General features: G+C 41.2%; 1 protein-coding gene across 1 annotated transcript; it reads left to right on the top strand.

Moving 5' to 3' along the window:
• Positions 1–94: 94 nt before the first annotated feature.
• ANKRD22 (ankyrin repeat domain 22) lies at positions 95–25,234 on the top strand. The gene is made up of 6 exons (XM_058188406.1): positions 95–298; positions 10,453–10,644; positions 14,958–15,065; positions 19,901–19,978; positions 20,801–20,899; positions 24,690–25,234. The coding sequence occupies exons 1-6, from the start codon at positions 278–280 to the stop codon at positions 24,765–24,767; spliced, it is 576 nt and encodes a 191-aa protein (XP_058044389.1). The 5' UTR covers positions 95–277; the 3' UTR covers positions 24,768–25,234.
• Positions 25,235–26,045: the final 811 nt, after the last annotated feature.

Below are 26,045 nucleotides of genomic sequence, written 5' to 3'. Positions count from 1 at the left end.
CAAAGTGTGCCAATACCTTCTCTGTTGTAACTTGTACAGATTTGTGAGATCTTGCAGGAAGTGAACACATACTTCTACTTCACCGGGTGGAGCCTCTTGTTCTTTGTCTGATTAAGAAAGCACTTACACCAAGCATGGGAAGTACCTAGGGAACTTAAGGAAAATGCAAAGTCTTTGGGCTAGTTTGCTCTTCACCAAATTCCGCTAAAAAGCCTTTGTGGATCACATTTTAAAGAAATTTAATGAAAGGATTTCAAGCGGCATCAAAAGGAAAAACATGGGGATACTGTATTCACAGGTAAGTACTCTGTAGCCGTTTATTACTGTTTAAATGACCTTCAACAGCAGTCTGATATGTTTTCAAAGGGGTTGATTTTGCTTTTATCAAATTCAAGCAACTCTTATCCAGTCTGAGAAATTGCATCTTTATGGGGAATCAGTTGCTAGTGGAAAAATCAACAGTTTCCCATTAAAATATGAATTGAATTGAATTGAAGTTAGAAGAGGGAAACACAACAGGGTTGTGTGGCTTATGGAAATCAGAAAAAGTGGCCCGTGTGTGACCTCTTACTCAAGGATTTTGGAGCTATTGGTTAAAGTTGGTGGTTGGAGAATGTTCTCCAACAACAGCAATGAATGTTCTATCAAGTGCCTGCTTGCAACCACTAAGAAAAAAAAAACCACTAAGAAAAAAAAATAGATTTACTTCCCCAGTATCTGTATAAATTAGTGAATGTTCTAATGACAAATCTAGTCATCTAGATTTATTTAAATCTAGATGACTATTTAAAGCATCTGCCAGTCTCTAAAATAGTCCAATAAGGACGGAACATGTTCAAAAGCTCTCTACCAGGAACAGAATGTTGAATTTGAGTTAGCAAAGAAAAATGTGTCAACATGATAATGAAATATCTTGCTTCATCACCCTAACTAAAGGTTTCAGTTTACATTAGAAAGTATGTACAGTATCTAAAACAGAAACTTTCCTCCGTGGTTATAGGTATATTGCAAAAACCTCTTCTAAGTTCCTATGTCTACATTTAATTCCAAACTTGATTATGTGCTCACTCACTCAAGTATGTGTTCACTCTTATCAACCACAATGATCTATTTTCTTCCTGATCCTTCAGGTTTTCCAATGGTGCACCCATTATTGCTTTAATGAGTCTTTCCTTATCTCCTTGTGAATAGTTGTCCTCTTCTCTTACTTTCTACCTTTCCCAGAATTATAGATTTATCCAGAGCTATGTCTTTGCATAATATGTTTCATATTAATATATATTTTCATAATTGGTGCCTGGTCATTTGCGCTTTAAGTGAGGACGCTGATTATTCACGATATATTTGCTATAGCTATATTTATATAATTTATAATTACATTTATATAGCTATCCCTGATATTCCCTGGAGTCTTCTCCAATAATATAGTTCACAAGTATCCTTCCTCTTCAAAATCCAACTTTCACTTCCACAGAGCTTTTACTGATTACATCAAACCGGCTTACAATTCCAAGCTTAAAGAATAGTAAACCGATATGTATATTTTGGGATTTTGTAATGATACAGTATGTGGCAATGATCTTGAGAGACATGAGGAAGAGCCACAGCCTGATAAATGAAGTTTTAGTCTAAAAAGAGGAGGGATCAGGGTTGAAATCCAGAAGGTTCTGACTGGTTCTGGAAAACCGGTAGCGGAAATTTTGAGTAATTCGGAGAACTAGCAAATACCACCTCTGGCTGGCCCCAGAGTGGGGTGGGAATGGAGATTTTGCAATATCCTTCCCCTAGGAGTGGGGAGGGAATGGGGATTTTGCAGTATTCTTCCCCTGCCATGCCCACCAAGCCACGCCCACCAAGCCACACTAAGCCACAGCCACAGAACCGGTTGTAAAAAAAAATTGAATTTCACCACTGGGAGGGATAGTAAAAGAATCTCAGAAGGAACCATATGTAGTTTTTAGGAAAGTAAAAATGAGGGATGGAAGAGGTCCTTTCACACTTGCAAGATTCTGCTAACGCATTTTTACAATAAAGGTTAAGCTAAAATTCTTGGCTGTGCTTCTTTCCTGGATTACTGCACAAGGCTAACGGATGCAACTCTCTGTCATTGTTCAAGAAAAAATAATTTTACATTTAAAAACTTCTTATGAAAACTCTGCAACTGAGGGGGGGGGGAAATCCCTATTTGTTAAAAGTAAATAGAGAAAATGCAATTTGGATTCCAAACCCACTAAATCTATAAACACACGGGTTTGTAGTATAAGCATATCCAGTTGAACTGCATTCCATTTCAGAAATGATTTGGATTTCTGAATCAATCCTTCACCTGGGTTATTGTGGCTTTTGTTCATCCACTGTCCTGAATTGCAAAATGTAGACATGTGGTGATACTGAAGCACAATCCATGCTAATGAAACTCCTGTCTATAAAACATTCTCAGGCAAAGGAGAAAGTTAGGATGATACACGTGCCCTCTAAATTAGAGGGGCCCACACCTTGTCATGAAGACGCCAGAATGATGAAACATGGTTTGTGTCATCATAATACAAGCTCCACCATTTCATATTAGTGTCATGACCATGCACACTAAAACATAAGGAATGGAGTTTACTTCGCATCGTTAGGATATTCCAGTAGAAGTTTTTAGGAGGGGATTGTACAACCATTTGTCTGAAGGTTTCCTTCCTGAGCAGGGGATTGAACTAGAAGATCTCCAAGGTCCCTTCCAACTCTGTTATTCTATTCTATTCTATTCTATTCTATTCTATTCTATTCTATTCTATTCTATTCTATTCTATTCTATTCTATTCTGTTCTATTCTGTTCCACCACACCACACCCCTTCCTTTTCCTTCCCTTCCCTTCCCTTCCCTTCCTTTTCCTTCCTTTCCTTTCCCTTCCTTTCCTTTCCTGGCTTTGCCATTCTCTCCCATTCTCCCGATGCCCATGCCACCAATATATATTTATATCATGGTATCAGAAAATAACCAGGATAAATGTTACCTCTCTTTTTCTTTCTGTAAGAACACACCATTGAAAAATACTACCCCTAAGCAGTGTCACCGATTCATTTAGAGCAGGGGTGTCCAAAGTTTTTTGAGTGAGGGCCAAATACAGAAAAATAAGCAAAGGCCCGGGCCACCGGGGGGGGGGGGCCTGAAATTTTTTTGTACCAGTTCTTTGGGCGTGGCTTATTTTGGGGTGTGGCTTGGTGGTCATGTGACTGGTGGGCGTGGCTAACTGCTCATGTGACTGAGTGGATGTGGCTATGGGCATAGAAACTACTCAGAGGGCTAAAAAAAGTAATTTTTGACCAGTCCTTACACTTATGACCATCCTCACATTTATGCCCATTGCAGCATTTTTAACAACCATATCACTCATTTCACAACTGCTTCCCTTCACCACGGTTACAAGATAGGGTGCAAAATGTAAAGATAGTTGTAGGTGTGAGGACCAGTCAAAAGTGTGACGACAGGTCAAAAATAACTTTTTCAGCCCTCTGAGTAGTCCTTATGCACAAAATGCTGCAACAGGCATAAATGATGACCGGTCATAAGTGTGAGGACTGGTCAAAAGTGTGAGAACCTGTCAGAAATCACTTTTTTCAGCCGTCTGGGTAGTCCCTATGCACAGTTTAGGCTTAAGTATACTATATGTGTGTGAGTTATATATATGTGCGTGTGTATCTCTATGTTTGTGTACGTGTGTGTTTGTGTTATGTTGATTTTTAATGTAATATTTTTAAATATAATTATTCAGAAAGGCATGCGGCTGGACAACAAGCAGTATATAAGCCTAGTAAATTCATGTGTGGCCCGGGCCACACACAAGAGGTGACATATTGACACATGATTACTGTGTGTATTTCTAACAGAGATCAAGAACTCTGTGTAGGACCAAACACAGTCTGATGTAGTCTGATGCCAAACTACATCCTCAATTTGCTGTGTCTGAGTCAAGACGGACTTTTACGTCCACCCTGTTGCAAGCTGCGGATGTTGTGTTTTACAGGAATATGAAATGGGGGGGGGGTTACTTTCTGCAGTCACACAACCGCTTACCACGCAAAGACAATTTTGCCTGAGTTTTCCCGCTATCAGCCCTGTGTCAGCCTTACAAAAACCCATGTTCAGAGACCCTGGTGTGACCTCAGAAGGTGGCTTCTGTAGACCAAGAGTAAGAAGACACCTTCAGTGGCACTTCAATTGATCCAGTCACAAAATTGCACTACGGACTACTGTTTTATACTTTTTGATTATACTTTTCTTTGCAAATGTCAGCAAGGTGATTGATAAAGGAAGTAACGTACAATACTTTTTTTCTTGATTTTCTTGACCGCGCGCCCAAGTGGGTCTCTCCAGGCCGCTTTAGAGCGACCCTGGTCTGCGTGGGAAGGTGTCCCTGGCCACCTGGGCCACATGACAGCTCCAGGCGGCAATCCGCGTCCTGTGTCGTCTTTTTGCCTACGGGAAAACTTTTTTTCCTTGCTGCCTCTTGCGCGGCACGTTCTTGACTGGGAAAAGCGGCGCGGGCTGCTCGCTGCCCACCCCGCTTCAGTCCCCATCCCCACCTCCGGCAAATCCTTTTGTTCTTCCACGCCGCGTCTCCCCAACTCCTTCCTTGCCTTGCTTAAGTCGCCTCGCTCGCGGAGGCTCCGACCCGCCTCTCTTCCTCCCTGCCGGCTCCCACCCACCCCCTCCGGACGAGGCTGCTCCCAGTCTTGGTCCTGCGGGCGTCCCTTCCTCCTCCTCCTCTGCCCCTTCCTCCAATTCCCCCGAAGTCTCCCAACTCCGCGCAGGGATGCCCGCGGCCGAACTCACAGGTCAGATGCAGCGGGCTGGTACTGCTGGCTCCGGCAGAGGATGGAGTACCCGCAAGCTTGGCCCATCTCTCCTCATCCTCTGCCCATCCGGCACCGGCGAAGGGCGAGGGGGCGGCCCGCGGGAGGCAGGCGGGATGCCAGGTACTCAGCCGCGGCCGACACTGGCTCGCCTTCGCTGCTGCTTCGCAGCTAATGGAGCCGTTGGCAGCCGCTCCGGCTTTGCGCAGGGAGGGAGTTGCCAGGCTGTAACGGAGCCTAATGCGGGCGGCTGAAGCATGCCCGCCCGAGTGGGGTGGGGTGGGGGGCGGGTAGGTGGCGGGGTGGGGGCCGCGCCAGCCAGCCAGCCAGCCAGCGAGCATGTGGAGCCCGCGTGGGAACGCCAATCGCCCGCCCCACGCGCAGACCCGACCCAAGCCGAGCGGTTGTGTAAGGAGCTTGCGGGGTCCAGGGGTCCCGCACAGGGGAGTGGGGCCCCCTGCCCTGACCTTGCCCTGCTTGGGGAAGGGGGGGCAGGGCTGGCCAGCGTGTTCAGGAGATGCTAACGGGGTTTTACAGAGTTGAGCTCAAGCGCCATGTGCGGGCCATATTCAATTATATTTTCAGAATTTGCAGTTGGCCCGCGGGACGTAGTTTGGACACCCCTGATTTAGAGTATTTACAGCTGATCCTTCAGAAAAGTTGGCTACCCTTGGATTTGCAGGTGGTCCTCAACTTATGAATATATTTGAGCCCAAAATGATGTTGCTAAGTGAGACAATTGTTAAGTGAATCTTGGCTCATTTTATGACCTTTCTTGCCACGGTTGTTAAGTAAATCATTGCAGTTGTTAAGTTAGTGATGCGGTTGTTAAGTGAATCTGGCTGTGCCATTGACTGCTTATCAGAAGGTCACAAAAGGGGATCACATGACTCTGAAACACTGCAACCGTCTTCTTTATATGAATTATAAATATGAATTTTGATCATGTGACTACGAGGATTCTGTAATGGTTGTAAGTGCAAAAAATGGTCATAAATCACTGTTGTAACTTTGAACCATCTCTAAATGAACAGTTGTAAGTCAAGGACTATCTGTATAATTCAAAATGAAATAACCCTGCGCTAAGAGGATGGAGAAAGAAAACAAGAAAACCGAGACACAAGTTCTTCCTACTTAGTGGGATCTTATAATTGCCGGCATTAGGGCTGAACTGAAAGTTATTATGACAATTAACTTGAATTGAAATAACTCATAGAGTCAAACCGTTCTGATCTCTATAGTTGCCTTTATGTAGTTACTGTTGTGACCCAGGCCCAAGTAGGTAGTAGTAGACAGTTCAAAAACAAACAGACTTTATTAGAAAAGCTGAGAATTAAACTCATTCTCAGCGTCGTCCAAACTAAATCAAAGCAAATTCTTCATAACACAATTCTTCAGTCTTATCGCCAACCTTAATCTAATTACGCAAACTGCCAAAGGCTTTTCTTGGCAAAAGTTCAAAAGCAGAAGACGCTGACAAGAAATAAATGCAACAAGACAAGGAGCAAGGCTATCAATGTTGTTTTCCGACAAACAGCCCAAATGCCGTTGCTGGTCTTTTAAGCCTTATGGGAGGGGCCAATCATCTCTTGGCCTTACTCCTGAGTCGACCTCTTTGCTTTAGCTGCTCTTGCCTTCTGGCAGCTCTTCTCACATGTGCATTAGGAACAGGCTCCTCCTGTACCTTTGCCTCACTACTGTCAGACTCTGGAGGCTCCAGAGTCCGCACATCACTCCCAGATGGCCCTGGCCTTGGCCCTACCACTGCCTCCGATGCAGAGCCCTCATCTGGGCCTTCCCCAGTCTCCAGGACTGGCCCATGTTCTTCCTCAGCCTAATCGCTGTCCGACTCCGTTGCCAACTCCGCAGGCTGCTGGCGGACCACAGCAGTTTCCTCTTTTCTTTTTTTTCACACAGGTGGATAGTCCATTTTGGATTGCAATTACGCAATTTCTGAAACTTAAGTATTCTAGGCTTGGAGAAGGAAAGGACGTATGGACTTTTACTTTTTGATTCATTATGATAAAACAACAACAGTTCTAACATAACCTACAGACTTTTTCACTAGCCTTTTGTTAAACAGTTTACATTCCTTAGAGGACTGCCAATTTGTATTCATTAAAAGTAGAAGTCAGTGCTCTCTACATCACAGCCAATTAGACTTAGAGATCTTTGACGCAACAGTCTATGTGTATGAATTGGAGACTGCAAATCTCTTTATGGCATGCGTTGGCCAGATTATGCCTTGTGGGAAGGGCAGATCTCTTTATGGCATGTCAAGCCCTGAGAGTTCATGTGCCTAGCTTGCTGCATACTTTAAAGAATCCCACCCTTCCTGCTCCTCCTCCTCCTCCTCCTCCTCCTCCTCCTCCTCCTCCTCCTCCTCCTCCTCCTCCTCCTCCTCCTCCTCCTCCTCCTTTCAGCCATTGTCTATCCACTGCAGGATGAAGGCCTCTTCTGCATGCTTCCAACCAATATGGTCCTGAGCTTTCTTTTACCAATTGGGCCCGCAATACTTGCCAATGTTGTCGATCCCTCTTTGAAATCCCTCCCTGTTTTAGATCTTTGAAAAAATAGTTGCCCTTAAGTTGATTCCAGATGACTGCATGCCTGAGTTACAAAAACAATTTATCTTTGGGACTCCCAATCAAGCATACACTCTTGATGATTTCTTGATGGGTGGTCTCTCCTCCAAATACTAACCAGATCTAACCAGGGGTGAAATGTAAAATTTGTTACTACTGGTTCTGTGGGCGTAGCTTGGGGGGGGGGTAATGTGACTGGATGGGCGTGGCCAACTTTTTTTTTCTTTTAAAACCATTTTTTCTACAACCTCTTCAGCCGAAGAGGTTGTAAAAAAATGCTTTTGAAAGCCTGTGATAATCAGGCAACTCAGCTGGGATCACCAGAGGAGCCTTTTAAAAGCTTTTAAAGGGTTCTGACGATCCCAGCTGAGTTGCCTAATCGCCAGAACCTTTTAAAAGCATTTTTACAACTTCTTTGATTGAAGAGGTTGTAGAAAAAATGCTTTTAAAGGATTCTGACGATCCCAGCTGCACCACGCGATCATCAGAGATTTTTTTTTACTTTTAATAGCATTTTTTTGGCCAAAGAAAAAATGCTTTTAAAAGTAAAAAAACACCCTCTGATGATCGCGCGGCTCAGCTGGGGTGGGGGTGGGCGGAGATTTTTGCCACCGGTTCTCCGAACCATCTGCTGCCATCGCTACCGGATTGGGCAATCTGGTCCAAACTGGGAGCATTTCACCCCTGGAACTAACCTTGCTTAGGTATCTTTTTTTTCAAAGTCATCTAAGTGCTGCCGTTTGCCTTGGTTAACTATGATGGATCTCATACCATAATCAGTTTTATAGTTTGCAATAGCAATTATGTACCAAATGACTCAAGAATTCTTATTCGAAGAATGGGATGCTAAAGCACGGAGATCTCAGTGTATCCTGCCTATTGGGCTTTACGGGGGGAGGGGGGGGATGATTCAGGGAAAAAACAAGAGTGATTGGTAACTCAGCAGTCCTTGAAGCTGTCACACCTGTACTTTTAGATTAAGTGTTAATCTATTAGCACCACCTTGTGGATTTAATGCAGAACTGCAGCCTTGATGCAATACTTTTTCAAGTTGTCCCTAAATTGCACACTTTTAAAAACTATTTTACTTTCTTTTAACATATATATGAAATTTATTCATTACACATTTATATCCAGTGTGATGCCTATATACTGTATGTTAAATCTCCTATGATGTTTCCAAGAGTGTTCCCCAGGTGCTGTGCTGATTTAATTTGATTTTACAATAAAACAAAATCAATGAAATGATGAAACAAAACGATGAAATGGAAGACGTCACGTTGATAGCCCGTTGCCTTTATTTCCAAGAGAGTGTTTGGATATCACAAAGACCCAAGAGCCATTCTTTGGAAATAAAAATAAGGGATGTTTGCAACTTTTTTTTTTTTTTAAAAAATGTGTTCTTGGTTTCACCAAGAGTTTGGTGAATGCTGCATTGCTGCAATTCCTTTTCTCTTCTCCTTGGTTTCTTTGTCTACCTCTAATAGTTTAGGATGATCCTAAGTTATGCTCTGTGAAAGTCAGTTTGGCGGTAGCGGTTAAAGCATCAGGCTAAAAATTGGGAGACTATGATTTCTAGTTCTGCCTTAGGCGCAAAAGCTAGCTTGAGTCACTTTCTCTTAGCCCTAGGAAAGAGGCATCTTAGAGGGGTAATGCTGGTATCAGGGTTTTGATAGTAAAGAGCTTTCAGAAGAACAAGTTGTATATGTATGATAAGACCCATGTGTATTAAATTTATAGAACTGGAGACACCAATTTGTGCTTTACCTCATGAAAGAGATCTCAGGCTGCTCTCAACTTACAGTAATCATCTATCAGTGAAAGTTCATTTACCTAGCCTGCATTAGAAGTACAGGTAATCCTCAACTTATGACCATAGTTGAGCCCAAAATTTCTGTTGTTAAGCAAGACCGTTGTTAAGTGAACTTCGCCCCATTTTATGACTTTTCTTGCCGCAGTTGTTGAGTGAATCACTACAGTTGTTAATAAAACAGTTGTTATTTATTTATTTTATTTTATTTATTTATTTATTTGATTTTTATACCGCCCTTCTCCCGAAGGACTCAGGGCGGTGTACAGGCAAAAATAAAAAACAGGCAATACAATGTACAATTTAAAATGCAAATTAAAAAACTTATTTTATAATTGGCCTAAAAAGTTTAAAATATATAATAAACTAAAACCCCATTTAAAATGTTAAGTGAATCTGGCTTCCCCATTTGACTTTGCTTGTCAGAAGGTTCACAAAAAGGGATCACATGACCTGGGGACACTGCAACCATCATACATACCGCATTTTTCGGAGTATAAGACGCACTGGAGTATATGTCGCGCCTTAGTTTTTGGGGAGAAAAATAAGAAAAAAAGCTGATTGGCAGGTGGATTGGCCTCCCGGAATACCCCCAATCAGCTCTTTCTCAGAGGTGAATTTTAGCAACAGGTTCCTTGGTTGTGAGCTCTGTGCCTTGCTTTTTTTTCTGTCTCTGAAACTCTATTTCAGAAAAAACTTTTTTCTGCCTCTGAAAGCCTCCGAAACAGCTTCAGAAAAAAAGCCTCTGAAGCTCTGTTTGGGGCTTTTTGTCTGAAGCTTAGTTTCTGATGCTTTTTTCAGCCTCTAAAACCTCCGATTGAGAAGCTGGGTGGGGCTACATTCGGAATATAAGATGCACCCAGATTTTCACCCTCTTTTTTGGGGGAAAAAAGTGCATCTTATACTCTGAAAAAAACGGTATATGCCAGTTGCCAAGAATTTGAATTTTGATCATGTGCTCATAGGAATGCAGCAACTGTCGTAAGTGTGAAAAATGGTCATAAGTGCCGTTGTAACTTTGAGCACTCATTAAACAAACGGTTGGAAATCGAGGGCTACCTGTGCGTTGAAAAAAGATTTGTGGATGTACAATTTAAAAGGGTGGGTGTATGTGATGAAGTAACAACTCACAATGCATTTATCATTTTGTCTTAAATCAAAAGTTGTTGAAACTACTTACTGAGGTTCTCCTGCCTTTCTCTTTCCTTCCCTCAGCCCATTTGCCAAGCAGCTTATAATAATGACCTCAATGAACTTCAGCTCCTATTGGAAGAAGACAGAAATAATCTGAATATCCAGGACTATTTTGGTGGAGACACGCCATTAATCTGTGCATGCAAAAAAGGGCACAATAGAATCGTCAGTTACCTTCTGAAAATGAATGCTGATGTAAACATAAAAAATAAGGTGAGAGCAGCTACTGCAATAGGTTGATAAAACCAGGACTGATGTAGAAAGAGAATAGAGCAGGGCTCTCCAACCTTGGCAACTTTAAGCCTTGGTGGACTTTAACTCCCAGAATCCCCCCGCCAGCAAAGCTGAAGTCCGCCAAGGCTTAAAGTTGCCAAGATTGGAGACCCCTGGAATAGAGGAAGGATATGCTAGCTGAGGAATTCTGGCAGTTGAAGTTCACACATCTTATAGTGGGCAGGTTTGAAAAACACTGCTTTAAAATCACCTCTAAGCTTTGGAGGCATGTAGATTTCCTTTTTGAATTCTGAAGGGTGAGGCAGGAATTCCAGACATGGAGGAGATGTAACTAGTGTTTTTTGTAACCTATATCTTTGTTTATAGATAAGATAATGAGAAGAAGAGATCTTTTTTTTTTTAATTTATATCCCGCCCTTCTCCGAAGACTCAGGGCGGCTTACACAATGTTAAGCAATAGTCTTCATCCATTTGTATATTATATACAAAGTCAACTTTTATTGCCCTCAACAATCTGGGTCCTCATTTTACCTACCTTATAAAGGATGGAAGGCTGAGTCAACCTTGGGCCTGGTGGGACTTGAACTTGCAGTAATTGCAAGCAGCTGTGTTAATAACAGACAGACTTAGTCTGCTGAGCCACCAGAGGCCCTTAAGAGAAGGTTATTAAAATTCGTTTTAAGAGAAGGCTATTAAAATTCTTTATAGAAAGTCATTTTTTTTCTCTTTCTTTGCTGTATTCTTACTGGTAGCGAACTGGTAACAACTCACTGCTTGGCTCCAACCCTTGTATTCTTTTATAAGGGCGTAAAGACCAGATTCTGCCTGGAGCCCCAGTGGGGGAGCAACACAGTGGAGATGGTTGATCAAGTAATAATAGCAATAGAAATAGCACTTAGACTTTTATACCACTTCACAGTCCTTTACAGACCACTCTAAGGGGTTTACAATGTCAGCATATTGCCCCCCACAATCTGGATCCTTATTTTACTGACCTCGGAAGGATGGAAGCCTGAGTCAACCTTGAGCTGGTAAGAATCGAACTCCTGGCAGTGAGCAGTGAGTTAGCCTGCAGTACTGCATTCTAACCACTGAGCCACCACAGTTCTCTTTTTTTTCCCCAGAAAAAAAATATGAAAATAGTTTTATTGCAACTTTTACACAGTGCTGCACTTTCATATCAAAAAAATGAATAACTGATTAGGGTTTGTTCATTATATGTTTTATACGCAGTTAGCAACACAATGAGCATTTCTAAAAAAAATAAAAAATAAAAATAGAGGAGCTTTGGACTCTTTTTCTCTCAGAGCACTGAGCCTCTTTCTCTATTTACAGCAATCAAACAATAGATCCCATCTCCCCATACTCTGCCTTCCCTCCAGCCCTTCCCACATGTCCTTAGATTTTAATGTTTGATTTCAATTGACTTTATGTGTGATTGTATATGTATAGACGTATTTTTATGGCTGTAATCTCCCCAGAGTTACCCTATGATAAGATGAGTGGCCAATACATTTTATAAATAAATACATAAATAAAGTTTTAGCCTTCCTTTTGGTTATGACATCAAAATGTTTTAGTAAAATTCCAAGAATTGGCAGAGGGCTTTTGCTTCTAAGAATTATTTAAAATTGTTGTACATTATGATGGATCACAAAGATTGGAAATGATTAAAAATGTGAAAGAGAGGCATTTATAAAGCTTCCTTAAAAGTTGAGGTAATATTTGTACTATGTTGAGAAGTAAATTGCATGAATGTGGAGTAACCATGGGGAAATCCTGGCTCTGGTGACTTGTTGGAGCTAAACTTTGTAGGATCTAAGTGGGTGGTGCTAATCTGCAAGGAGAAGGTATTTTTCAGTGGTTCTTGGTTCAAATTGTTTGAGGCTTTTTAGATAATAATAACTACATAAAGATATCAAAATTGCTGCAACATGGTTTCTATGGAGACCAATCTGCTGCAACACTGTGTACCAGCTGAAGTTCCATGCATGTAGAACACATTAGAGAAATAAAGCTTGGAAGTTATCTGTATAAAGTAGTACTGTTTTAAAGCCAGTTGTATCTAGGAATGGGTGCAGCTATCAGCCAGGGAGTCTTCTACCTCCTTCTGGGGGATTAGGAGAGATCTAGATTCAGAATTACTGCCCAAGTGATCTTTTAAGAGAGTGTGATCCCATTGAGAAAGGGCAGTTATATGGCAAACACTGAATTAGGTTTGATAAAAGTAATAAGGGTGGGATAAAAATAAATAAATAAATAGATCTCTGAGGGGGATGGGTGGTTAAGAAACATGAAATATAAACAAACAAACAAATAAATATAAACAAATAAAACCTTCATCCTTTCTAGATCCAATGTATTGCCCCTCATCCAGTCTAGTATTAAAAAAAGGATTTTTAAGTCACATTATTGCCTCAAGAAAGAGACATTGCTTTGAATGTTATTCAAGCTCAAACTTCTGATGCTATCTCCAGCAGTTTCATATGAACTATACGTTTCAAAATATCAGGAAGAAAATAGCTGTCAGGCCTGTCTCAGCTTGAATATTCAGGAAAGAAAGATCCTCGACTCCCTTTGTAGTGAAAGGTATAATTTTTACTGAAGACAAGTGGTTACAATGTAGCAAAGCCAGATCTGAGGATTTCCCGCATAACCCTGGTAGTTTTCCCTTCTCCCAGGCCCTCCCCTTTTGGTCATCTTGGTTGTGTCCAATAAGGTTCCAGTTAGGTGTTTTGGTAACAGTTCCACATTTGGTGCCTCTTTGAATGGGCATTTCACATTCCATTTCCAGGCTTGTGTCCTTGGATCGTTCAAATGTTGTCTCTGGATGGCACCTCTGGATCCTGTCATTCCCCCCCTCCCTATCTTTCCTTCCCCCCCCACACACACACATTTTATGGCAGGCTGCCATCAAAGCGAAGCGAAGCTGGGCTGAAGCGGTTTGATGGCAGATCTGAAAAAAGCTGCTAGATGGGCCAACATAATCGTACTCTTCCTTTCTCTCTCCCTCCAAATGAGCATCATACTTCAAGATGATTAAGGCAACCTGAATCCCATTGCCTGCCTTAAAACTAGTTTGAAATATAATTGATTCCATCTAGCACTTCCTGAAACTAAGGAGATACCACCTTTGATTGCTTTGAAAAGCATGAAACTTTAGAAGTTGATCTTAATTACATTATTTAAGAGATTAAGTGAAGACTTCTTGAAGATGGCTTTAAAAAGGATGAAACCTCCCCTCCCTCAGGGAAGTATTAATAATGTTTACCCGGCCAACTCCCAAAGCTTTCTGGTAAATAGATAAAAGCCATGTGAGGTAAGGATCAATACAACATATAGTAGATTTTATTTCTCCGATACACACAAAATTATAATTTATACATACATTATTAATGTATAAATTATGAAAAAAGAAGAAGGCTGCAGGCGAGTCTATGACAATTCGCCACTCTCAACTCACCATGGCTAACTCGCTACAGCCAACTTGCCATGATCAACTCACCACAGGACAACTCACTGTGGGACAAGAGTTACACTAAGACCGAAGAAATAGTGCAATAGAATCATTAAAGAAAGGATGCAAAAGGAGGGACAGAATGAAATGTGAATGGCAAAAATTAAAATAATTTTTATTTATTTTAAATAATTAAATAGAATTGTTAAATTGTACCGCAGTGAGTTGTCCTGTGGCAAGTTGGCCATGGTGAGTTATCCCGCAGCAAGTTGTCCATGATGAGTTGGCCATGGTGAGTTGGCCATGGTGAGTTGGCCATGGTGAGTTGGCCGTGATGAGTTGGCTGCGGCAAGTTGGCCATGGTGAGTTGTCCTGCAACGAGTTGGCCATGATGAGTTGGCCATGGTGAGTTGGCCATGGTGAGTTGGCCATGGTGAGGTGGCCATGGTGAGGTGGCCGTGATGAGTTGGCTGCGGCAAGTTGGCCATGGTGAGTTGTCCTGCAACGAGTTGGCCATGATGAGTTGGCCATGGTGAGTTGGCCGCAGCAAGTTGGCTGTGGCAAGTTGTCCCATTCCTGCTGCAGGCTGATAACAATTCAGATACATTCTAGTCTTTCCTCAATTCCTTATTCTTTATTATTATTTTCTCAACCAAGTCCTTCTTTCTTTCCTTTTAACTGAGGGTAACTCTCCTGGAACTGAGAATATCCCCAGGGTAATTTCTGCAATGGGAAAGCATCGAAAAACCTTTCCAAACTGACATCAAACAAATCGCAAATAATTTATGGTCGATGGAATGATAAACTGCCTTAAAACTCTTTCCTTTCTCTCTAGAAAGAAAGAACCTGTTTGCACTACGCAGTCAAAAAACGATTTGGTTTCCTTGATTATTTGCTCATCATACTTTTAATGCCTGTTATGCTACTAGGATATCTTCTCATGGTAAGTTCCAGGACAAGCAAATATCAAATGATGCCTACAGTTATATCCGTGTGCCCTATCCTTTCTACCACGGTTGTTGTAGTTACTGTTGTGGTCCGTCAGCAGCCTACGGAGCTGGCAACAGAGTCAGACAGCAATGAGGCTGAGGTGGGGCCAGGGCCATCGGGAAGTGAGGTGCGGACTCCAGAGCCTCCAGAGGCTGATAGTAGTGAGGCAGAGGAACAGGAGGAGCCTGTTCCTAATGCATGCATGAGAAGAGCTGCCAAAAGGCAAGAGCAGCTCAAGCAGAGAGGACAACTCGGGAGTAGGGCCAAGAGATGATTGGCCCCTCCCATAAGGCTTAATAACAGACCAGCACCGGTGTTTCAGCTTGCCGGAAAACAACATTGTAGCTGCGTCATCTGCTTCATGTATGTCTCTGTTTTTGTGGCTTCTGGGCATTTGCCAGGAAGGGCCTTCGGCAGTTTACCTAATTGGACTAAGGTTTGTGAGATAACTGAGGAATTTGTGTTTGGGAGGCATTTGTTTTACTTTGAGTTGAACGACGCTGGGAATGAAATAATTCCCAGCTGTTCGAATAAAGTTTATTTTGTCATGGGCTGAGTTTGTTGCTACCTACTTGGGTCTGGGTCACAACAGTTACGTTGTTTTAGGTTTAGATTTAACTCAGCAAGGAGTTTTGGGCTCCAGGGGTTACCATAATTCTCTTTCTGATTCAAAGAGGTAACTGTGATTCATCTCAATGAAACACTTCATATCGTTTCCATGTGAAAATTAGTCCTTACACAATATAGGCAGTCCTCGACTTAGCACCACAGCTGAGCCCAATATTTCTGTTGCTAAGCGAGACAGTTGTTAAGTGAATGCTGCCCATTGTACAACCTTTCTTGCCACCATTGTTAAGCGAATCGCTGTAGATCTTAAGTTAGTAATACGGTTGTTAAATGAATCTAGCTTCCCCATTGATTTTGCTTGTCAGACATTTGCAAAAGGTGATCACATGACACACACACACACCCGGGACACTGCAACCGTCATAAATGTGAGCCAGTTGCCAAACATCTGAATTTCATTCAGGTGACCATGGGGATGCTGCAAAGGTCATAAATGCGAAAAACGGTCGTAAGTCACTTTTTTCAGCGCCGTTGTAGCTTCGAACACGCTGTTGTAAGTCAAGGACTACCTGTACTGAAAAATTATATGATAGCACTGAAAAAACAAAGAACAGATGGGAACAAATCAGTCCACTCAAAGGACAGGGCTAGATAATCTGATTGATTGATTGATTGATTGATTGATTGATTGATTTTGTCAAATACATATTAAATAATATATATAACTATAAGCATGAACTGAATACATAAAAGGAATACAATTAAAAGGAACATTAGGACAGGGACGGTAGGCATGCTAGTGCTCTTAAGCACACCCCTTACAGACCTCTTAGGAATGGGGTGAGGTTTACAGTAGACAGTCTTAGGTTAAAGTTTTGGAGATTTGGGGATGAGACCACGGAGTCTGGTAGTGCATTTCAGGCATTAACTACTGAAGTCATATTTTCTGCAATCGAGATTTGAGTGGTTCACTTTAAGTTTGAATCTATTGGGTGCTTGTGTATTGTTGTGGTTGAAGCTGAAGTAGTCACTGATAGAAAAGACATTGTAGGAGATGAGCTATGCTCAGATCATACTGAAGGCGGCATAGTTCTAAATTTTCTAAATGCAGAATTTCAAGTCTGGTAGCATAAGGTATTTTGTTGTGAGCAGAGGAGTAAGGACTCTTCTTGTGAAATATCTCTGGACTTGTTTGATTGTATTAATGTCCGATATGCAGCGTGGGTTCCAGACAGATGAGCTGTATTCGAGAATTGGTCTAGCAAATATAGGACAAGAATGAGAAGAAGTTTTTCTGAGAGGTTGGGATTTTTTTTCTTTATATAGTTTATTTTTTTCTTTATTTAATTTATTTATTTTGTCAGTCATATAGAAGATAACAGATAAAAGTATAAACTTAATTTGGATACATGAAAAGAGTAAGTAAAAAAGGAATATTAGGACAGGGACGGTAGGCACGCGGGTGTGCTTATGCACGCCTCTTTTGAAAGTTGCAGGGATTCTTGATGATGACTTTCTAATTTTTCTTATCGGAAGATATTGAATTCTAGTGATCCTGTCCTATTGGTTACAATCTTCTCTGCTTGGTAAAATCTGCCATGCAGCCCTCCCAAGGTCTCTTATCTCTTTCTTCTGTCTCTGGCAAAGAAAACCCAAAAGCTTTTGGTAGGAGCTTCATAGTTCCACACTCTTCCCAGGTTTTTTAGGTGCCAGAAAATTTAGAACATCTCCAGAGCATCTTTTTAGAATTAGCCACAGGGGTGAAATCCAGCAGGTTCTGACAGGTTCTGGAGAACCGGTAGCAGAAATTCTGAGCAGTTCGGAGAACTGGTAGTGGAAATTTTGAGTAGTTTGGAAAACCGGCAAATACCACCTCTGGCTGACCTCAGAGTGGGGTGGGAATGGAGATTTTGCAATATCCTTCCCCCAGGAGTGGGGAGGGAATGGTGATTTTGCAGTATCCTTCCCCTGACACGCCCCCCCCAGCACACCACACCCACCAAGCCACGCCCACAGAACCTGTATTAAAAAAAATTGGATTTCACCACTGATTAGCCAGCTCTCTCTAAAATCAGAAGAGGCTCCTGAGCATGCAAAGAAGACCAACAATGATGAAAGGGTCTGAAGGCTAAACCATACAATGAATAATTTAGGGAACAAGATATGTCTAGTCTAATGAGAAGAAGAACTAGGGGTGATGTGATAGCAATCTTCCAGTACTTGAGGAGCTGTCACAAACAAGAGGGAGTCAAGTTATTTGCCAAAGCATCTGAGAGCAGGAGAAGAAGCAATGGGTAGAAATTAATCAAGGAGAGACCAACCTAGAACTAAGAAGTAGTTTTCTGAGAGTGAGAACAATTAATCAGTGGAACAGCTTGCCTCTGGAAGCTGTGGGTGCTACATCACAGGAGGTTTTCAAGAAGAGACTGGACAGTCATTTGTCCAGAATGGTATATTTCCTGCCACAGGCAGCGGCTTGATTAGAAGACCTCCAGGGTTCATTCCAATCCTATTAATCTATGTTCTATGTTCTGTGCACACAAGCTATCTTCCAAACAGGATGGCAAAACAAAGCAAGTGTAGGGTCATATTGCCAGTAGCAGATCAGTGGTGGGTTTCAATTTTTTTTAATACCGGTTCTGTGGGCATGGATTGGTGGGCGTGGTTTGGTGAGTGTGGCAGGGAAAGGATACTATAAAATCTCCATTCCCACCCCACTCCAGGGGAAGGATACTGTAAAATCTCCATTCACTCCCCAATCCAGAGGAAGGTTACTGCAAAATCCCCATTTCTGCCTGATCAGCTAGGACTTGGGAGGCAAAGAATACATGGGGCCAGTCAGTATTTTTAGTACCGGTCCTCTGAACTACCCAAAATTTCCGCTCCTGGTTCTCCAGAACTGGTCAGAACCTGCTGAAACCCACCTCCGTAGCAGATTTAGGAAGACATTTTGCTCAGATCTTCTTTGAAGCAAAGAGCGCCCTCAAAGGTTTACACCGTCTAATATTTTCCATATCCGTTGATTAGAGGAGCACTTTTAATTCTAATTTGAACACTTTTAATTTTTATCTGTAAGAGCCATGTCTCCCTTAAAGAATGTTATCTACATTAGTAATTAAAGAGGTGTTTATTTACCATTATCTTTCAGCTTGGTGTGTTCTAGATGTGCTGTGGCAGTGACTTTCTAGCTATGTGGGAAATTACAGCATCTCGAAGATACCAAGCTGGAAAAAGTCATTTAGCAACTCATCTGTATCATTCCTATGGTGCATTACTTTTCTTCCTGTAATAATTCTTGGCTTCCTAAAAATGGGGTTAGCCAATATTGAAATGCTGCTTCTTGGCCACTGTTGAACCGTCTAAGTATTAAAGTGTATCTCTTGAGTAACTGGCACATATGTTTACTCTTGTAGTTATGCACGCTATGGATACTCCCCATGTACCTAATTGCAATTTCCCAATTCATAGTCAGGGCGAGCTATTCCATCATTCACCCTGTGATCCTGCAAACATTATGAACCTGCTTAGCATAATCCATAGTTTCTTAGGACAGAACTTTGGAGGCAGCTAATCAGATTTCCTAATTCTTCTTAAAGTACGTTTAGTATCGGGAAACTTAAGAGCACCTAGATCAGGGGTGTCAATGTGTTGTAAATGTTGTACCTTGATGAACGTATCTTTTCTTTTATGTACACTGAGAGCATATGCACCAAGACAAATTCCTTGTGTGTCCAATCACACTTGGTCAATAAAAATTCTATTCTATTCTATTCAAATTCAAGGCCTGGGGGCTGGTTCAGGCTCACAGGGTGCTTAGATCTGGCCTGTGGAGCCACCTGGAAATAGCAAAGGACTGGCCCGCGATGCCTCTGCCAGCAAAAATGGAGCTCGGGAGAGGGTTGCATGAGGCCGTTGCAGCCGAAAACGGAGCTTGAGAGCCCTTTTTTGCTTCCAGAGTTCTCGGCCCATCACAGGTGCCCCTGACATGAGTAACTGTCAAGCTGGCCAAGCCCCCTGCTCCCCCGAAGGTCAAACACAAACCTGATACAGCCTTCAATGAAATTGAGTTCAACACCCCTGACCTAGATGTTCTCAGCCAGATTTGGATAAAAGTTATAAGAGAAGGTCTTTATTACCTGACTGCTTAATATGACAACGTTATCCATTTTCCAATAACATTCCTTTTTTTCCCGTTTCTCACTCCTAAAATCTGCTAAACAGGTTTCTAAAAGTAAGCAGAATGAACACCTCATCAAGATGCTGCTTAGAGCTGGTGCCTATGTTAACGCTCAAGATGATGTAAGTGCATCTATTCATATACTCTAATTGTATCTAGATTACAGTTTGGGTGGTAGCTGGATATGACACATAAACATCTCTTCATTTTCCTAAGGATGAGGCAGGACAGGACCATTTTCCCCCTATGATTTCCCCCATATTGGGCCTGTCAAACTGGCTGCCCATGGGCCCGATGCGTCACAGGCAGGTCAAGCCAACCCCAGCTCCACAGTGGCAAAAAATATTGTGATATATCACAATATATCATGTGACACGATCAGATTTGATACCCGTACCTTATATGGAGAGAATTGGGAGCAATTGCTTCTTTCTTTTTGTCTAGTACCCAAGCCAGCCAATTTACATGAGATCAACCAGGGTCAAGTAGACTAAAATGTTACACTTTGCCAGCCTTTCACCTGTCTCCAACTTTTGCCAAGAGTTGGCAGGCCATGTAAATTCATCCTTGGTTGCAATTTAATGCATAATTTGAAGAAGTTGCTAAATTTTATTCTTACTGTTGCAACCCAATGAAGACTATTTAAATTCTGTAATATATGTCAATTATGATGATTTTGTTTTGAAGTTTTTAATTATTTTTAATTTTTGCAATTTAGCTTATTTTATTTATGGAGCCATTTTGCAATAGAATAGAGATATCTGCACTACATCAATGTCCAGTCTATAAGTGAGTGAAACAATAGACCAAAAGTATAAATATATATAATAATTCAAGAGTTTGCAAGAAATAATGCCCTTTTTAATTTTATACTTACTGAGAAAGATATTAGGGTAAGGGTACAGCTTATTCCTGAAGAATATGTATTATGTTTTTTTCTCTAGTTGGGACGGACTGCCCTCCACTATGCTTGTGAAATGAAAAACCAATCCATCATTCCATTATTAGTTGAAGCAGGTGCTGACCTTTCCCTAAAGGACAAGGTATGGAAAAGTAGTCTTATTACCATGTTGTTGTGACCCAGGCCCAAGTAGGTAGTAGGAAACTCAGTCAGTGTAAGAACAAACAAACTTTATTTGAACTACCCTGAGAATTACTTCATTACTTCATTCTCAGTGTAGTTCAACTAAATTAAAGCAAATTCCTCCCACAGAATTCCTCAGTCCTATCACCAATCTTGGTCCAATTAGGCAAACTGCCAAAAGCCTTTCTTGGCAAAAGTTCAGAAGACACCGATACAAATGCAACAAGACAAAGCTATCAACGTTGTTTTCCGGCAAAGAGCACAAACGCCATTGCTGGTCTTTTAAGCCTTATGGGAGGGGCCAATCATCTCTTGGCCCTACTCCCGAGTCGTCCTCTTTGCTTGAGCTGCTCTTGCCTTCTGGCAGCTCTTCTCATGTGTGCATTAGGAACAGGCTCCTCCTGTTCCTCTGTCTCACTACTGTCAGTCTCTGGAGGCTCCGGAATCCGCACCTCACTCCCCGATGGCCCTGGCTCCATCTCAGCTTCCGACTCAGAGGCCTCATCCGGACCTTCCCCAGCCTCCAGGACTGGCTCATGCTCTTCCTCAGCCTCATCACTGTCCGACTCTGTTGCCAGCTCTACAGCTGCTGGCAGACCACAACACATGTTTTCCCGAAAATAAGACCCTGTCTTATATTTGTTTGAACACCGAAATAAGCACTTGGCCTTATTTTCAGGGAGGTCTTATTATTTTGGGGCGCGTGGAGCAAGATGGGGTTCCTCTTGCCATCTTACCTGATTTCTAGCTCTGCGTTTAAATATTTTCTGGGAGAGGTTATTTTCGGGGGGGAGGCTTATTTTAGCGCATGCACTCAAAAGCCCGATTGATCAGGCTTACCTTATTATCAGGGGCTGTCTTATTTTCAGGGAAACAGGGTACAGTTTTGATCTTTAGCTCATCCTCTGTGAATTGGACTATTTCTCTACTAAGAAAGAGGAATCTATTTTTATTTTAGAAAAGAAAAAAGTATAAGTGGGGTTCTTTTCTACCAGGGCAGTATGTTGGCTCAGTGGTTAAGATGCTGGGCTTCTCAGCTGGAAAGCTGACAGCCAGGGTTGAAGACCCAAGAGCTGTGCGACAGGGTGAGCTTTCATCACCATCGCTCCAGCTCCTGCCAATTTAGCAGTTCTAAAGCATGCAAATGCAAGTAGATAAATAGGTACCACTTTAGTGGGAAAGGTTTTTGTGTTCTGTACTTTCATGTGGATCACATGATGATAGAAGCATCTCTCAGAAAATACAGGATCCCTATGCTGAAAATTGGAGATGAGAATTGACATCTTGAGTCAGTCACAACTGAATAGGGGAACCTTTAAACCTTCTTTTCTACCATTTTCCAAGATTTTCCTCTTCTAGTTTGCTAATTGAGGAAACTGTGAATATTTGTGGTAATGTATTACAAGTAATTACATTTGGAGATTTTGATACAGGTTATGTAGTCCAGAAACAGTTGATGTTTAAAGACACATGGAAAAAGTCAATATGGATAGTAGCAAGAAAAAAAAAAGCAAAAAGGATAAAAGAAACAATAAAAAGGAATTAAAATCAGCTATACAACATCCATAAATATTTTTTAAAAATAGATTTATTTATTTACTATAGATCATGTGTAAGCAATCCAGCACTTCCCATTAAGCTTTTTGACTAGAACCCTCAGAATCATTTGCCACGAAGATTAAAGTTTAGCAACCTCAGCTACCTATGATGGTTACAGTTAAGTTTCCCATAGGGAGAATAAGTTTGAAAGCAGTTAGTCCCCTTTAACAATTTTAACAAGGCAGTTAAAATATGAACTACGGTAGATGCAATGCATTTCGTATTGACTCGTCAGGACCAAACTTATAATAACACAGTTAAAAATCAACATAGAGCATAAAGTCCAGCGAGAGCATTACTTAGACATATAATGTGTGTGAACACCAACCAGTGATGAAACTTTACGCCCACGGAAGGTGCAGATTGACATACAGTTGTTCACTTGATTGATGGCAACCGCTTCAGCGAACCGCAGAAAACAAGAATTCCTGTGACACCCTAAAACTCTGAACGTGGTATTTGGGTCAACTTGGTGACCCGTGGCTATATGTGGCTATACTATATGTCTCGCGATAGCAGAAGACAACATTTTATAGCCATGATTTGAGAATAATATTGTTTAGCAGTAGCTTAGCAGAAGTAAGTTATCAGCTTTGGAAGCCATATTAGGCTTCCATACTGCCACTTTCTTGTGTGTGAGAAAGTAGGAGGGGGGATTTAGTAGGGGTGGTTGTCTTTAGACATAATAGCATTCTTCTTGTCGGTTAAGGTCAGGCCGATTCTGCATCTGGAGAAGGAGTGGTTGGTGTGCTGTCTCAAGATGGGACGGATGGAGATTGGAGCATGCGATCGACTGCGGAGTTGGGATGGTTTTGGGGTTTTTGATTAATGAGGAAAAACCCGGATCTCTCAGATTTGGGTTTTCTCAGATGTGTCAGTTTACGTATCCTAGTAAATAGAACTTTGAAGGATGATTGCTTTGGAGTTTTTACTTGGAGTTGGGGTCTTTTTCTGACATAAGTGATGTTTTAGATGCATACATGTTCCTCCCCCCCCAAAAAAATATCATAAAATAATATTCAGATGTTTCCTCTATGTGAAAGTCAATCGTTATACAAGGAGTTTTATTTCTCACTTATAAGGCACAGTCAATTTTTGTCATACCAATAGCAACCATCACTCACCTTTTGGTCAAAATTCTTTTAGTTTGACCTAACATTGAAGAGATTAACTTCAAGTGATAATCTTACCTGTATTACCATTTGCCACTGGTTTCAGATTATATGGATTCCAACATTTCTCAAACAAAGTTTTCCTCGAGCTTCTGAAATTTGCACTGGAGTGATTATCAAAACTTTGAAGCAAATAGAGAAAAGTTCTAATGGTAGATTAACATAATTATGTAACCACAATGGAGGCAGTTGTTCGATTAACAAAAGATACCACTCTCCCACCCTAACCTGCCCCTGTCCTCTGCATCTTTAATTGGATCATAGTTTTTGGCTTGTTTTAACTTATTTATGTTTTATTATATTTATATTTAGTATTCATGATTATAAGCAACCCAGAGTTACCTTGTGGTTAGATAGGCGGAGAAAGGAAGGATAGAAGGAAGGAATGAATGAATGAAGGAAGGAAGGAAGGAAGGAAGGAAGGAAGGAAGGAAGGAAGGAAAGAAAGAAAGGAAGGAAGGAAGGAAGGAAGAAAGAAAGAAAGAAAGAAAGAAAGAAAGAAAGAAAGAAAGAAAGAAAGAAAGAAAGAAAGAAAGAAAAAGATTTTCCTCCTAGAACTTGTAACATTTGCTTCAAAAGCCATTATTGGATACTATCCAAAATGAAACCATTCTGCATAAGTTACAATGCAATAACTCCGGAGGCTGCATATAACTATCAGATGGCCTTGGCCCCCTCTCTGCCTCCGATGCAGAGCCCTCATCCAAGCTTTCCCCAGCCCCTAGGACTAGCCCAAGTTCCTCCCCAACCTCCTCACTGTCCAAATCTGTTGCTAGCTCTGCTGGGCACCAACAGGCCACAACAACTATCCTGTCAGAAGCTTCTTGGATGAGAAGCGAAATGTCTTCAAAGAAAACCAAGCAAGTCTAGTTGCCTTTTGAAAAAGGACCTTTGGGTCGGCCAAGTTAGATTTTATATATGTTGATGCTTTCTTCATTCGTTTTTTTCACCTTTGTTCATTTTATCTCTTTATTTCAGGATGGAGAGACTCCGTTGGACATAGCAAGAAGATTAAAATTCCTCAACATAGAACACATATTAAAGAAGGATTCCTAGATCATTATATCAGATATTGTTAGAAAAGCTCCAACCCATGGGGCCGATTCATTGTGATAAATGTAATTCCTTTTACAATTTCAAGTGACATCAAGCAGCCAATAAGCTTATGCAAAAGAATAGACTGCATTAAATCCTGTTGCTGGAGGTTTAACGGGTGATAAAATCAAAATGAGGTGGTCAATTCTGTGAGCATCAAAATATTATTTTTACTTTCATGATTGTCTTACTAAAGTACAACGTTTGTAAGAGTATAATTCAGTGTTTTTCAAACCTGACAACTTTAAGATGTGTGGACTTCAATTCCTACAGTTCGCCAGCTAGTTGAAATCTACACAGTGGTTGTCAATTTGAAAACCATTGGTATAGTATAAGCCATATTATTTATTTCATTGGTATTAAATTGTGCTATTTATATGTGTTGTAATCCAAAACAGGTTTAGCAATAAAGATGTGTTGTAAATTGACTTTTGGCTTGTCAAAAGGTGCGTGTCTAGTTTGTTTTGAATGTTTGGATTAGTAATATAACACGGAGAGAAAGTGCTTTCACGCCAACTTCACATGGGAATGGAGACAGAATAGCCACACCCCACCAATTCCTTTAATCTTTGTTTATTTATCATTTGAGCAGAATGATGCAATCTTTATTTATTTTATTTATTTGTCAAACACAACAGTATATATAAGTATAAGCATGAAATAACCGTACGAATTGGATACAATCAATGGGAACATTAGGACAAGAACGGTAGGCCCGCTGGTACTCTTATGCACGCCCCTTACAGACCTCTTAGGAATGGGGTAAGGTCAATAGTAGATAGTCTTTGGTTAAAGCTTTGGGGATTTTGGGAAGAGACCACAGAGTCAGGTAGTGCATTCCAGGCATTAACAACTCTGTTATTGAAGTCATATTTTCTACATTTAAATTCTGCAATTAAAAAATCTCTTTAAATGTTGCAGAATACTCAAAGGCACTCAAAGGGATATTGTTGAGGTTTTACTCTTTTATCTTAGGTCTACTCCTTGGTTGCCAGTTCATCTCCTATTTCATTTCCCCATTGTTAGTTTTTGATCCCCCCCCCCTATTTTACAAACTGCTTTTCTAAGGCTTTCTGGTTGTGGATCATAATAAAGAATCTGACACATTATATTAAGACAGGGAGAGATCCCAAGAAGTATTCCTGTTAGGCAGTGAGGCTGCACAGCAACATTTTTTTGCCGATGTATCACTATCTCCATCTGCATCTCCATCTCTGTCTTCATTTCTGTACAGGATGG

This window comes from Ahaetulla prasina, chromosome 6 (assembly GCF_028640845.1).
Source record: "Ahaetulla prasina isolate Xishuangbanna chromosome 6, ASM2864084v1, whole genome shotgun sequence".
In the NCBI taxonomy this organism is placed as follows: Eukaryota; Metazoa; Chordata; class Lepidosauria; order Squamata; family Colubridae; genus Ahaetulla; species Ahaetulla prasina.
The sequence above is the reverse complement of the archived record's forward strand: the minus strand, read 5'-3'. Positions and strand labels throughout refer to the sequence as shown.